This window comes from Acartia tonsa, chromosome 13 (genome assembly GCF_053477335.1).
Source record: "Acartia tonsa isolate MP-2025a chromosome 13, ASM5347733v1, whole genome shotgun sequence".
Taxonomy (NCBI): domain Eukaryota; kingdom Metazoa; phylum Arthropoda; class Copepoda; order Calanoida; family Acartiidae; genus Acartia; species Acartia tonsa.
The window spans coordinates 11,420,052-11,434,551 of NC_137272.1; the positions used below are offsets into that span (position 1 = coordinate 11,420,052).

The following is a 14,500-nucleotide window of genomic DNA, read 5'->3' on the forward strand; positions in this document are numbered from 1 at the left end:
GTCTGTTTGTGTGTTTGTCTGTTTGTTTGTAGCGAAGGATCTCGCTAACCACTGAACCGATCGGGTTCTCCTTAACAGGGTAGATTCTCATATGTCCCTGGAAGGTTTATAACTATTTTGGGGGAGGGTACCACCACCCTCCCTAGAGAAATTAATTTTTTTTTAAATTTCTCAATTTTAGAAAGAGAGTTCAACGAAAAACAAACATCAAACGTAAATTTTTTTTACTTTTTCTTTTAAAATCTAAAATAAGAAATTGAATTATTAAATTTGACTCTCTCCTCCTCAAGTGCCCCTAGAGGCCTCTAGGAGCGTAGCCGCTAGTATATATTATAGTGTAACAGATATCTCTATCTTTCTCAACAATTATTAAACTTTAGTATTCAAATTTAGTATAAAAAGTTGAAAGAACTGGTGAATAATATTTTTACCTGTATAGACATAACAAAATATTTGTAATTGCAGTTATGTAGAAACATATCTATAATATAGTGTAACAGATTTCTCTATCTGTCTGGACAATTATTAAACTTTAGTATTCAGATTTAGAATAAAAAGTTATTAAGAACTGTAAATATATTTAAAATATTTTGAACTATAAAGCCACAACAAAACTAAATATTTGCAGTTATGTATAAACATATTAATAATAAAGTGTAACATATTTCTTTATCTGTCTGAACAATTATTAAACTTTAGTATTCAAACTTAGAATAAAAAATTGAAAGAACTGTTTAGGTGAATATTATTTTGAACTAGAAAGCCACAACAAAACTAAATATTTGCAGTTATGTAGAAACATATTATTAATAAAGTGTATCATATTTCTCTTTCTATCTGAACAATTATTAAACTTTAGTATTCAAATTTAGTATAAAAGTTAATTAAATGAACTGTACATAGATGAAGAATATTCTAAACTGCATAGCCTTAACTAAATTACAGATTTGCTTCATTGAATGTACACAACTATATTATAGTGTAACAAATATCTTTCGGTCTAAACAATTATTAAACTTTAGCATTCAAATATATAGTATAAAAAGTTAATTAAAATAACTGTATAGATAAAGAATATTTTCACCTGGATAGCCATAACAAAATATTTGTAATTGCAGTTATGTAGAAACACATCTATATTATAGTGTAACAGATATCTCTATCTGTCTAAACAGTTATTAAAATTTAGTATAAAAAGTTGAAAGAACTGTTTAGGTAAAGAATATTCTTTACTGGATAGCCATAACAAAATATTTGTAATTGCAGTTATGTAGAAACATATATATATTATAGTGTAACATATATCTCTATATGTCTAAACAATTATTAAACTTTAGTATTCAAATTTAGAATAAAAAGTTATTAAGAACTGTAAATATATTTAAAATATTTTGAACCATAAAGCCACAACAAAACTAAATATTTGCAGTTATGTAGAAACATATTAATAATAAAGTGTATCATATTTCTCTATCTGTCTGAAAAAAAAATAATTAAACTTTGGTATTCAAATTTAGTATAAAAGTTAATTAAAAGAACTGTATAGGTGAATATTATTTTGAACTAGAAAGCCATAACAAAATTTTTGTAATTGCAGTTATGTAGAAACATATCTATAATATAATGAAACAGATATCTCTATCTGTCTGGACAATTATTAAACTTTAGTATTCAAATTTAGTATAAAACTTATTTAAGATGTTTGTAAATGAATAACAGGTAGATTATTCTGATCTAGAAAGCCATGACAAAACTGACTTATATAATTGTCTGTCTCAGAGATCTTAAGGGAAAAGTCAATGATGATGAAAAAAAAGTAATCCCTTCTATAAATTTAATTCTTGATTGAGAGATAAGGAATAGTTTGAAACCAACTTATCACAATTTATTGACAGTACCCAAACTATTTAAGCCAACTAATATGATAACGTGATTATAAAACTTTGGATACCAATGTAATTTACAGTCCTCTCCCTGGGAATAATATAATATGTAAAATTTTATAAAAATATTTTAACCTATTTAAAGATATTTGGTATAATATTTAAGTTTTATACAATACATTCATAATAGAATTATGTAAATATACTATAATTATAAGAAATGGTTTTAAAATACAAATGTAGCTTTATTAAAAACTAGCCAATAATAACTAAATTATTTGTCTGAAAGCATAAGCATCTGCTAAAGGATTCCTCTTGCTGTCTAGGGAGGTTTGAGGTTCGAGTCTGTACGACACGTAGTCATACTAGAGACGTTAAAAATGGTACCTACAGCTACTATGTCTGGCGCGTGGTTCTTCAAAAGAGAATAGGGGAATTGTCTTTTTTTCGTAAAACTCGTTAGTACTTCCATATAAAGGTTGTGCAATCAAAGTGTTGGTTGTCTGTTGGATGTTGCTTAACGTAATATCCTATTGTAGTTAGAGTATTGCATCACTTTACAAGAGGTTATGGGTTATGTAGGTGATGTTTTGAAATCGAAGGAAAATCCGGCTCCAATAAGGTAATTACCCAATAATAAGTTACTTACTTTAGTTTGGAGCTTCCAACAGGTTCAAACTGTAGAACAGAATAATGCACAGATGCTTTGTCCTCCTAGTCATTATTTCAAAATTATTTCATCCATTGTCTGAGGAGCACAATTTTTTCCTTCACATCCCCTTTTTTAAAAGCGAGGCTTTTCTATAATTAGGATGGTCCGTCCGTCCGTAAAGGATAGCTTTTTCGTTTATTTAGGCATATTAGAATTGTCCTATCGATCTTAAACTTTGTATGATGATTCCTGTAGTACGATTAGGTACGATTTAGAAAGTGTAGCAACTCTAAAATCATTATCAGAATGTCCGTACGTCCATTTTAAACATTTTTAAACAACAAATTTTTATCCGATTGATCTGATTATTGGTATATTAATTCCTGAGACAACAAAGTACAATATTATAAGAGAAGAAACTCTATAATCAAGTCCTAAAAATTTTAATATTTCCATAAACATTATCCTGTATCAAGCAGTTTTTCAACAAATTTACTTACAATTTTGCTTTGACTCTTATACATTTATATTCTGATTATTCAGGTCTGACACATTACGGATGTTGTCATCCTTGTTTCCTTAAATATATTATCTGAGGTGTACACCCTTATCAAGGAGGGTGTATCATTCTACAACCCTTAATTTTTTCCTCCTTATGCAGGCCTCTGTTTTCATCTTTATTTACAAAACCAACGATTGTGGGATAACACGTAGCGCATCCACTCGTTGTTAGAAAAATTACAGGTACGAATCTCAGCCCAACACCGCGTCATAAATACAGACGTTAAAGAAAATATTACTTCTGTAGTGTCAAGTGCACTACATGACTAGTTAGAGTTGGGGATATGTCTTGGCCACAAACAGGCGCAATTCATTAAAATGTATAGTTAGGATATAAAAATAAAGGTCGTGAATGACGTCCTCTAAATTTTATCCAGGTTATTTTTATCTTCAAAAATATTCAATCTTCAAAATTATTTCCATATTAATTAAGTAAAACTATGTATTTATGAAACTCAAAACAAACAAAAAGAGACGAGATAGCTTATTCAAAATTTGTGTATCATACAAATTCACAGAAGGGGAGATAACAAATCTTCTCTTGTCATAAATTCTAAAGTCACAGGATGCCTGTTTGTCTTTCTTTCTTTCACTATTTGTGTACACAAAGACCTCGTAAACGACATTTACAACTGTTTCACAAATTTTAGGAAAGCTTCCAGAAAAGGTGTAAGGCTATTCTCCCAAAATGTGTATCTTTAATGGGAAGGGGGTAAAATCTAATAATTACGAAAAAATTTAGTTTTTCGGGGGTTAATAATTCTCCTTTATCCTCCTTTCCCTCTTTTAACTTTCCAACATATAACTATTGACTAACAAGGAGATACACTGGCTCAGTAATTTTTGTCATAAATTCACTTGTCATAAATACACTTGTCATAAATATATTTGTCATAAAAACATTTGTCATAAAGGTACGTTAGTCATAAAAATATTTGTCATAAAAGTACATTTGTCATAAAGGTACATTTGTCATAAAGGTACATTTATCATAAAGGTACGTTTGTCATAAAGGTACATTTGTCATAAAAGTACATTTGTCATAAAGGTACATTTGTCATAAAGGTACATTTGTCATAAAGGTATATTTGTCATAAATTATGGTACCCAAAGTTTTATACTGGTACCCAAAGTTTCATAATGGTAACCAAAGTTTTATACTGGTACCCAAAATATTATACTGGTACCCAAAGTTTTATACTGGTACCCAAAGTTTTAAACTGATACCCAAAGTTTTATACTGGCACCCAAAATTTTATACTGGTACCCAAAGTTTTATACTGGTACCCATGACAAATGTTTTCATGACAAATGTACCTTTATGATAAGTGGTTTTATGAAAAAGGTAATTCATGACAAACATACCTTCATGACAAATGTATTTTATGACAAACATACCTTTATGACAAATGTAATTTATGACAAATATACCTATATGACAAATGTTTTTATGACAAACGTACCTTTGTGACAAATATTTTTATGACAAGTGTACCTTTATGACAAATGTAATTATGACAAACATATCTATGACAAGTGTATTTAAGACAAGTGAATTTATGACAAAAATTACTGAGCCGATACACCACAGTTATAGAGCAGATACGATTTTTAATAGGAAGAAAGGTTCTAGGCAAACAAAATATTTCAATTCTCCCAATTATTAAAGTTTGTTTATGCTAATAAAGAGAAAATGAAGATCTTCAACAACAAACTTGTTCAAGATTTTATCTTGAATACCATTTTAATTAATTAATTTAAACATCAACATACTTTTCTTTTGTTCTGTACAAAAAATATATGGTTATTCAAAATATATTTTACGTAGTACTTGATTATAAAAAGATCTTAAGGGACGACAATGATGAAAATAATCTGTAAATTAAACTTGTTGGTTTAAAGGTTTAGACACTAAACTAATAAGTTCCGAATGTTTAAGACGTTATTCATGACGTTGTTTAGGTCAATATCCGAACATTCCAAACGGCGAGCGGGTTAACGGTTGTTAAGGTTTGAATAGTGGTCGCGAGAATTGGCTAGGTATCGATCTCTAAATGCAAAAGATAAAAATTTGGCCGATAAAATAAAAAAAAAGCGGAGATTAAATACATACAATACTAATGACCAATGATAGGCCAGTATACATTATAATTGACCATTAGTAAATTGTATACTTGCCTATCATTGGTAATTTGTATTGTATGGCGTTATTTTTTATTAGACGCTATATACTGTTTCTGAAATAAAAACTAATTAAATAAAATAATTAGAGTGTTAGTGAGCAAAATATGATAAAAGGGCCAACAACGCTTTAATGTTCAAATTCTAAAAATGTGTGTATTAAAGTGAAATTAAATTATGATCAGTGATGAAAGGGATAGGGCACTCGAAAGCAATTTTTAGAGAATCTATAGCCAAGTTACTTTATTTTATTGTTGTAGTCATTCTAGAGAAGTTAAAAATTGTTACAGTAGAAGAGAATGCCTTGGCTTTCAATATACTCATTACTACATATGCAAAGTTTGGAGACCCGCAACCGTGGCTCAACACATAGCGTATCCGCTAATCTTCGGGTAGATGATAGGTTCGAATCTCGGCCTGACATCGCGTCAAAACTAAAGATGTTAAAAATGTCAGTTGCGGGACATAAATAGTTAGATTTAGGACTTCTGAGACAAAGGTTGTGTTGTCAGTTGGATGTTAGTTAACCTAATATTCTTGGGTGTTACAAGTACAAGATTGTACAAATATAGAGTTAATATGACATATTCTTTTGTTCAAAAGAAATTTTTATTTAAACTCTGAATCCAATCTATCCATGGATGTAAAATATTTGAAATATTCCTGTGAGCCCAGAGAATACCCAAATCCGGATATCTGCATCTAAAACAAAAAAATGTATATTAAATTTAGAAGAAGAAAAAAACGACTACAAAAGATTAGTATTCATGAAAACTGAATATATATTTTTGAAATGGAAAAGCTATGTTTTATTTGCAAATTGCATACCTACACTTGCTTAATTTATTTGGCAGATTAAATTATAGAACGGCTGGAAATTCTTTTACGTATCTATTCGAACCCGATTAGATCCCGTGGATTAGAACTAGTTATAATACTGAAAAATTATGTATAGCATTTTATTATGTCTAGTATTCTACGTATATAAAAATGTAAAATCATAAGATTAAAAGCAGTATTTTTTTATCCTTATGGTTGTACATCAATCTAACTTCCATCATCTTATCCCTTAAGATAACTGGTTTTAACTGCAGATGTTTTTAGATTCAAAATATTAATCTTTCCAGACAAATTGAAAAGAATATCAAAAATATATGATAATCAAGATAAATCAAACACTTTGATTAAGTCTAAAACACACAAATTGATACAAATTACTATGAATAGCACAGCAACTTGATAATTAGGGCCTGCCCGACGGTTTTATTGATCATAATTTTCACATAATAATATTTTTACTCTAAATATCTTGTGAACTGTAATTTTTTATTATAGTCTTTTGATAAAAGCAATATTGCTTACTTACATAAAAATATTGACAAAGCAAAGCATAGAGACAACAAGATTTCATACTAAAAGATTTCTATAAGATATTGTTTTCTAAGCTTCCTGCCTCTCAAATATCCAATTCAAGAAGTTTTATTTACGAATGGACATTGTTAGCAAGAGGGTGTATAGTCTTCTTTGTGGTTAACCTATTCAATGCTTTCCCTCAAAGTCCCAAGCAAGTACAAATTTCATCTCTATTTTTAATGAGAATTGCAGTTTTGTATAATTAAACGCCGAAAAAGACTTTTTATTGTAATCTATAATACAAAGTAGAATGATGGCTGTCCGTCCGTCCGTCTGTCTGTCCCTCAAGATTTCGGTAACCACTGAACCGATCGGATTCTACTCTGGTCCTGTGGTAGTTTTAGGCTATTTTCTTGGGGGGTGGGACACCTCTAACCCCATAAAAAAAAATCCCCCTTCAATTTTTTTGCTGCTAGTTAATTAAAATATTGGTGCTGCACCACCACTTTTTTAATTACCTATGTAATAATAAGGCATCAAATTCTATCACTATTTTTTTTGTTTTATCTGCAATTGAATTTTGGTCACTTTATTTTATTAAGTTTATCCAGTAAACTGTTGTCGTACATGTAAAGTATTTTTGTTAGTATAAACAACAGTACAAAAGAATCAGGAGAGAGGCGACTTTGGACTGTAAATTATAATGGTACCCTAAGTTTTATAGCAACCTTTTTCGTTGGCTCGAAAACTTTATCTGTTTTTAAAATTTTTGTTTTTTGGTTCAAAGCTACTAATATCAACGGATAAGTTTAATCTATTGAAGGGATACTTTGTTTATCATCATTGAGAATGGTAATCGTCTTATCCCTTGAGATCCCTGCAAAGAATCCTTGAATCTCGACATATATATACAATACATTGTATTGTACAATAACATACATGCATACAATTCTATTGGATTTGCAATTGAAACTTTATTGGAATAAAAAGGTATTGACCTTAGACTTGGAGATTGATTCTATGCAACAAAAGAAAAAGAATTAGGTTGCAGTTAATTTTTATTTGAATTCTTTATTTAAATACAATATAATTGTATTATCAATAAATGTATAAGTATAGATGTGTATATTCTAAACAATCACCTGACCCCCCTTCTCAAGACCTTATTGCCATCAGTCGGGAAAGATTTCATTAAATTTTGCTTTTTGAAAATATATGAGAATTTTTAACATTTGAAATGGTAGCTTAAAAAAGAAAAACTCCATTTGTAAGTTAATTGGAATTAAAAATATATGCAGACAATAAAAAGAAGAGTGCAAAAGTCGGCTAAAATTGTATTAGAGGAAAAAGATAAATAAATCAATGGTAATAGAATTCATGGATATTGTGTCAGGAGAAATTTTGTCTTCAATTTAGGTTGCTAAAAAAGTCCTCAGATATTGGCCATTGCGTTCCTTAAAGGTCATGGGAGGGGATAGGGGGGGGGGGGGTATCCTTAAATTAGCAAACTAAAAAAACATTTATATCAGAGCATGCGAAAAACTCTCACAATATCCACCTATATTATATCCATTACCAAATTACTATACAAAATCAAATTTAATATGATAACTTGGTAAAAGACTTGATTTTTTCAAAATTGTTTTGTCATAATTTTCATGGATCTTCAGGGATAAGACAGTGGACGATAAATTGATATACATAAACAATAATAATTAACTAAATGATCTCTTCGGTACATTAAAATTCATCAGTAGAAAAAACAAATCAAAATAAACATTTTTAGAAGCAATGAATTAGACAATGTAGTTATAAAACTTTGAGTACCAGTGTGATTTACAGTTCCAATTCGACTTTTTTTACTCTTTTTAACAATCCTTTTTTCTCAGTAGCAATATTTATTAGAAAAAAATGTATTGCAAAAGAGGTTAAATTAGGTCAATAATGGTTCCTAAGATGATTTAATATAATAATATAACAGTTTGTTTACAAGTATTGGTGCATAATAAACAGTGCAGTACTTTTACTATCGAAATGGTTTGAGAAATGGGCAGAAGTCAAAGGAATCTATAGATATAAATGTATCTGCAATACCTATTAGTTATCCAATTTTCGGTGCTATCCCATATAATGCCAGTCAAGCACTGAACCAATTCTTATTTCAAAAATGATTAAAAAGGGAAGGGAGAATGTGCTTAAACTCTAGGGCGGGGGGGGGGGGGTCATCAACCTACAGGGCCTACACCGACCTAAGGTACTTTATAAAAAACTAGTGGCCGCGCCCCTATCATCTAAGGGCCCTATATTCGAAGGGCATAAGATAGCCTAAAACCATACCCAGAATTATTTTTAAAAACAAATAGCCTAATCTTAGAGCCTACAAGAGGCTTCACTGTAAAGGAGAGCCATATCGGTTCAGCGGTTAGCGAGATCCTTCGCTACAAACAAAAAAGCTTATACCTGCCATTAAGAATTAAATAAACAAACCAAAAACTACCCCCCCCCCCATTTTTTCCAATTTTGTTTAAAAAAAATATTGGGCAAAGTGGTTTGGTGCTCCATGGCATTTTAAGGGAATCATACCAATTTTTTCATTTTTATTACTGGTATTTCAATATTTTACTGCACCAGAACTGTTAAGTAAATTAGTTATGAAACAAGGGAAAACAGAAGAGTTCTTATTAAAAGGAAGATTATACAAAAAGTATTTGTCTATTACAAAAAATTACTTTACTCCCCCCCCCCCCCCCCCCTATATTCATCAAACAATTTGACGATGAGAAAGGGGGTTCATTGTTCAACAGTCGCTTTTAAATACCCTTTCTACAAATTATCGTATACTTTTTATTTAGTAGTGATATCAAAACTCTCGACATCAAACAATAAATGTCTCTGCCTTGTTTCATATATCGTAAGACATCTAGTGGACCAATATAAAACTTCCGTATGAATTGCAGAACGACCTACGTGATCTTAGGGAAAATAAATACATTCGAATACCCATCCTGAGATCGGTTTTTAATAAATGCCGCGTTTTTTCGACAATTTTTTAGACATTGATTGATTGAACGAAGACGATGGGAGAGTATACAACATAAGAATTTAAAATTTTAAAATTGTTATTTTAGCCATACAACTTAAATCCATTTTCGCTGCATATTCATCAATGCATCTTTTTAGATCTGTATTAGACATTATACAAATGGCCAAAATAATAATTTTAAAATTTTGAATACTTTAGTTGTATACTCTGCTAAAAACCTTATTCCATCTTGAAGATCAATGCCCCGTACGATTTTAACAGAGTATACAAAACTTGAAAATTCAAAATTTTAAATTATTATTTTAGCCATTTGTATAATGTCTAACACAGCTATAAAAAGACGCATTAATAAATATGCAGCGAAAATGGATTTAAGTTGTATTAGATATTATACAAATGGCTAAAATAATAATTTTAAAATTTTGAATTCTTATGTTGTATACTCTCCCATCGTCTTCGTTCAATCAATCAATGTCTAAAAAATTGTCGAAAAAACGCGGCATTTTTTAAAAACCGATCTCTGTTCACAGGATAATTGGATTAAGAAAATAGAAAAGAATATATGTTGATATTTAACTTTTATTTTTATTTTACTGCAACATTAGAGCTTAGTAGCTATTCAGAAGTGAAAACTAATAGTTAATAATTTCTAGTATGGCTTCAAAACCGAATAATATCTACTTGATTAGAACCGGTTCTCAGTCATATTTTAAAAAAGACATGTATCGTATTGTATTATAGACAATTTTCTACGAATATTGAATAAAATCTTAAAATTAACACAAGTTATGTTTGCACGGGCCTCTGGTCCCTTGGGACTAAAAGAACTGGTCTTAATCTTAAAATTTTCATTTTGATATCCGCGGAAAGCTGTCGACAATACAATGAGAAAAATAACCATTATTTACCTGTGTTGGGCTGAGTATTCTATCAACTAATCTAAAGGTGGCCTTTATCTTGAGATTATTACCCTCAGCCGACCAGCTAAACAACTTTACATCAGTCCCTCCTGAAAAATAATAAATAATGACAAAATCCATAATTACAAAGATATACCATGAGACAGGCAAATTTAACAACATACATAGTACTGGGAAACCGGTTGTTTATTATGGACTTACTAACAGTTAAGACTTGATTGTAGAGATGATTCGCATATTTTATAAGTGCTTATAGTCCTAGGAATACATTTGGCATAAATCAGAAGAATATCATAGTTAAATGCTAGAAAAAAATGTTAAGAAATAAACATATTTTAAAATCTAAATAAACCTACAGAAGGAGAAATTTCGATTTTTAGATTTAAGGGTGGAAGGAGGGGGGAGGGGGATACAGGAAAACATCTTTTATTCTTCATTGTATCATCCCGTAAGATATTTTTTATTATATTTGTATTTACAACTCATATTTGACCTATGTGATTTGTATACGTGTATTTAAGACAATTGATTTACATCTCAATGATGATATACAAAATTACCCCTTCTGTAGATTACAATTAGTCGTTGAAACGTTTGGACACTATACTTAATAGTCTAACCAATCAAAACCTGATAAAAGTCGCAAAAGTTGTTTATCCAACAAATAAGAAAACGTTATTATAAAACTTTGGGTACTAGTGTAATAAACAGCCCAATGACCCTTCCTTCTATGATTCTGAGTATACCTGATTTTGCAGTATTTCCTTCCCAAGATTGGATTGAATCAGACTGCGTCTTCTTCTAAATACAATTTTAATTTAGAATATAGGGGAAAAGGACTAAATAAAAAAAAGTTTTTATAAAACATTTTATATGTTTGCAGTTGTTAGGATGGCTCAATAACTATTATTAAATATAAAAAATTGTTTATCACAACAGGAATTCACACAAAATGATTAAGGGAGTTTGGAGTTTTCTGTGATCAAGAGTTGATATCAAGGAAAGCACCATTCCTAATATTCCTGATACCAGCCTTTCTCTCTTTCTCTTTCTCTCTCTCTCTCTCTCTCTGTCTCTTTCTCATTTTCTCTTTCTTTTTCTCTCTCTCTCCTCTTTCTATATCTCTAGACACGTTATTGCAAACAAAGTGAGCAATAAGGATTTTATCAAAACTTTTTTATGAAGGAATCAAATCTCAGAAAGTGGTTAGAAACAGTTGTGTAGATCAATTTGTGTTGTTTGTACAGTGTACTTTTGTGTTGTGATCACTTAGGGGTTGAAACGTCTGAACACCCACCATAATGAATCTACCAATCAAAATGTATTAAAGACCCCAAAGTTGTTAAGCCAACGAATAAGGAAATGTTATGATAAAACTTTGGAGACTAGGGTAATAAACATTCCATTGTCCCCTCTCTCTCTCTCTCTCTGCTACAAATGTATGTTTGTCAGTGCGTTTCTGAGCTAAAAAACTCTTAGGGAGTAAATATCAGAGATTAATCGATTCATTTTATTTAGAGCTATAAGAGTTGTTATACAATTTATAACACCGACCACATATATTTAAAAATACTGTGCTATATTTGCTTTTTTCATAATAATAAACTACAGTTACCCTCTATTTCTCTAAGAAAACACAATATACAAAATGTACAAATAAAATACATAAATATTGTGGATCATAAAGTAAATCTGTAGTAAACTATATAAGTTTACTGCTAATAGAGTTCTAAGACTTTCATAAAAACATTACACATTAAAGATAAAATCACTTAAACCTAGTTTTGCCTACGGAAATACCCCTCCCCTTCCTCAAAATGCTCTATCCTCGCGTTGTCCTTTCCCTACGGAAATCTTCTAACCTTTTAAACCTAACCTATTATAAAATAAGTAATAACAAACGCCCCCCCAACCCCCTATTTTTATAGTTTAGAACCTTCTCTGGATAGCTTTAGTAGCCCCAATGTAACAATATTAATTAACCAGTTATCATGATCACTTAAAAGAAAATTGTTCCAAAAATTAAATCTTACCTGGGATATTAGAATCCTTAGAGCGGAGCTGAGTGTTAGGAAAGGATAAAGACACAAACCATCCCAACAGAAACATTCCTAAAATATAAAAAATAAAGGAAACAAAAAAAGAACTCAAAAATAGCCAATTACCTGGCCTTTTTAGCATACCTTTGTTATACCTTTGTTAGCCTAAAACCTAAGAAGTTAAATACAAAAATATTCCAGCACATAAATTTAAGAGATCTTATTGATCATGCAGACACTTAAACATACATTCATACACTTAATTATTATACTATTAGACCTCTAGGGGCACTTAATGAAGGGTGGGGGTTAAGTTGATGCTGCCTATTGAATTTTAGTTTTGAAAAAAGAGTAAAAAACATTTTTAAAGGGTTGATTTTTTCCTGAGGTAATTTATCTTGGAGGTTGGCGATACCCTTCCCCAAAATAGTCATAAACGTTCCCTGGAACTATAAGAAGCTTCGCAACAAAGGAGACCATTTCGGTCCACAGGTTAGCAAGATCTTAAACTATAGACAAACAGGCAGACACTCAAACAAACATCCAGCTACTTTATAAGTAAACTAGCGGCTACGCCCCTAGAGGCCTCTAGGGGCACTTGAGGAGGAGAGAGTCGAATTTAGTAATTCAATTTCTTATTTTAGATTTTAAAAGAAAAAGTAAAAAAAATTACGTTCGATGTTTGTTTTTCGTTGAACTCTCTTTCTAAAATTGAGAAATTTTATAAAAATTTAATTTCTCTAGGGAGGGTGGTGGTACCCTCCCCCAAAATAGTTAAAAACCTTCCAGGGACATATGAGAATCTACCCTGTTAAGGAGAACCCGATCGGTTCAGTGGTTAGCGAGATCCTTCGCTACAAACAAACAAACAGACAGACAGACAAACAAACAGACAGACATCGTTCTACTTTGTATTATAGATGGATTAGCAAAATTTTCCTGTTTTTGTTACTGCAGTAATTTGTCAACAGAATATTATTAATTCTACTTTTATTCAAAACTGGTAAACAATATTTCTCATGTCATATTTTCCCCCATATCTATATATTTTACATAATAACAAGAACAATTTGGTCCATATAAAATAAATTATTTTCTAGCAAGGCTTTAAACTGAGGCAGCTTATAGTGACTAACAATAAATGACATACCACAATACAAATGACCTATGTACGCCAGTAGATATACATTTTACCATTGGTCAATAACAATTTATACTGGCCTGTCATTGGTCATTTGTATTGTATGACGTCATTTTTAATTACGCAGTAAATCATGTATAGCTCGTATTACAGACAATTTTCCACGAATATTTGGCCCCTTGGGGCTAACAAAATGGTATTTATCTTTTAGTTTTCCATTTTAATATCCATGGAAAACGGTGCGATAAACAAAGTTTGGTGAGTTGGGTTGGGGGTGTAATTCGACTAATATAATGGTTGAAAATTTACCCCCTATTCTGAAAATTCTTTACAAGCCCCTGTTTGCTTATTATAATATTGGATTAAGTTATCAATCCTCCCTGTCAGATATTATTTACATAGACATGCACACACAAAATTTACACAGGGAGGGGAGAGGATACTGTCAGATATTATTTACATAGACATGCACACATAAAATTTACACAAAGGTGGAGGACACTGTCAGATATTATTTACATAGACATGAACACATAAAATTTACACAGGAAGGGAGAGGACACTGTCAGATATTATTTACATAGACATGAACACACAAAATTTACACAGGAAGGGGGAGGATACTGTCAGATATTATTTACATAGACATGCACTCACAAAATTTACACAGGAAGGGAGGGGACACTGTCAGATATTATTTACATAGACATGCACACACAAAATTTAC

At 30.7% G+C, this 14,500-nt stretch overlaps 1 protein-coding gene across 1 annotated transcript in view; it reads right to left on the reverse strand.

Annotated features, from left to right (window-relative positions):
* The window catches only part of LOC145303807 (uncharacterized), a 105,372-nt gene that overhangs the window by 59,309 nt on the left and 31,563 nt on the right, over positions 1–14,500 (reverse strand). The window contains exons 8-12 of the mRNA XM_080145427.1: positions 12,627–12,704; positions 11,340–11,394; positions 10,582–10,682; positions 5,939–5,979; positions 2,533–2,595 (exon numbers count right to left, since the gene is read on the reverse strand). Of these exons, the coding sequence (XP_080001553.1) occupies positions 2,533–2,595; positions 5,939–5,979; positions 10,582–10,682; positions 11,340–11,394; positions 12,627–12,704 (338 nt within the window). The remainder of the gene's footprint in view (positions 1–2,532; positions 2,596–5,938; positions 5,980–10,581; positions 10,683–11,339; positions 11,395–12,626; positions 12,705–14,500) is intronic.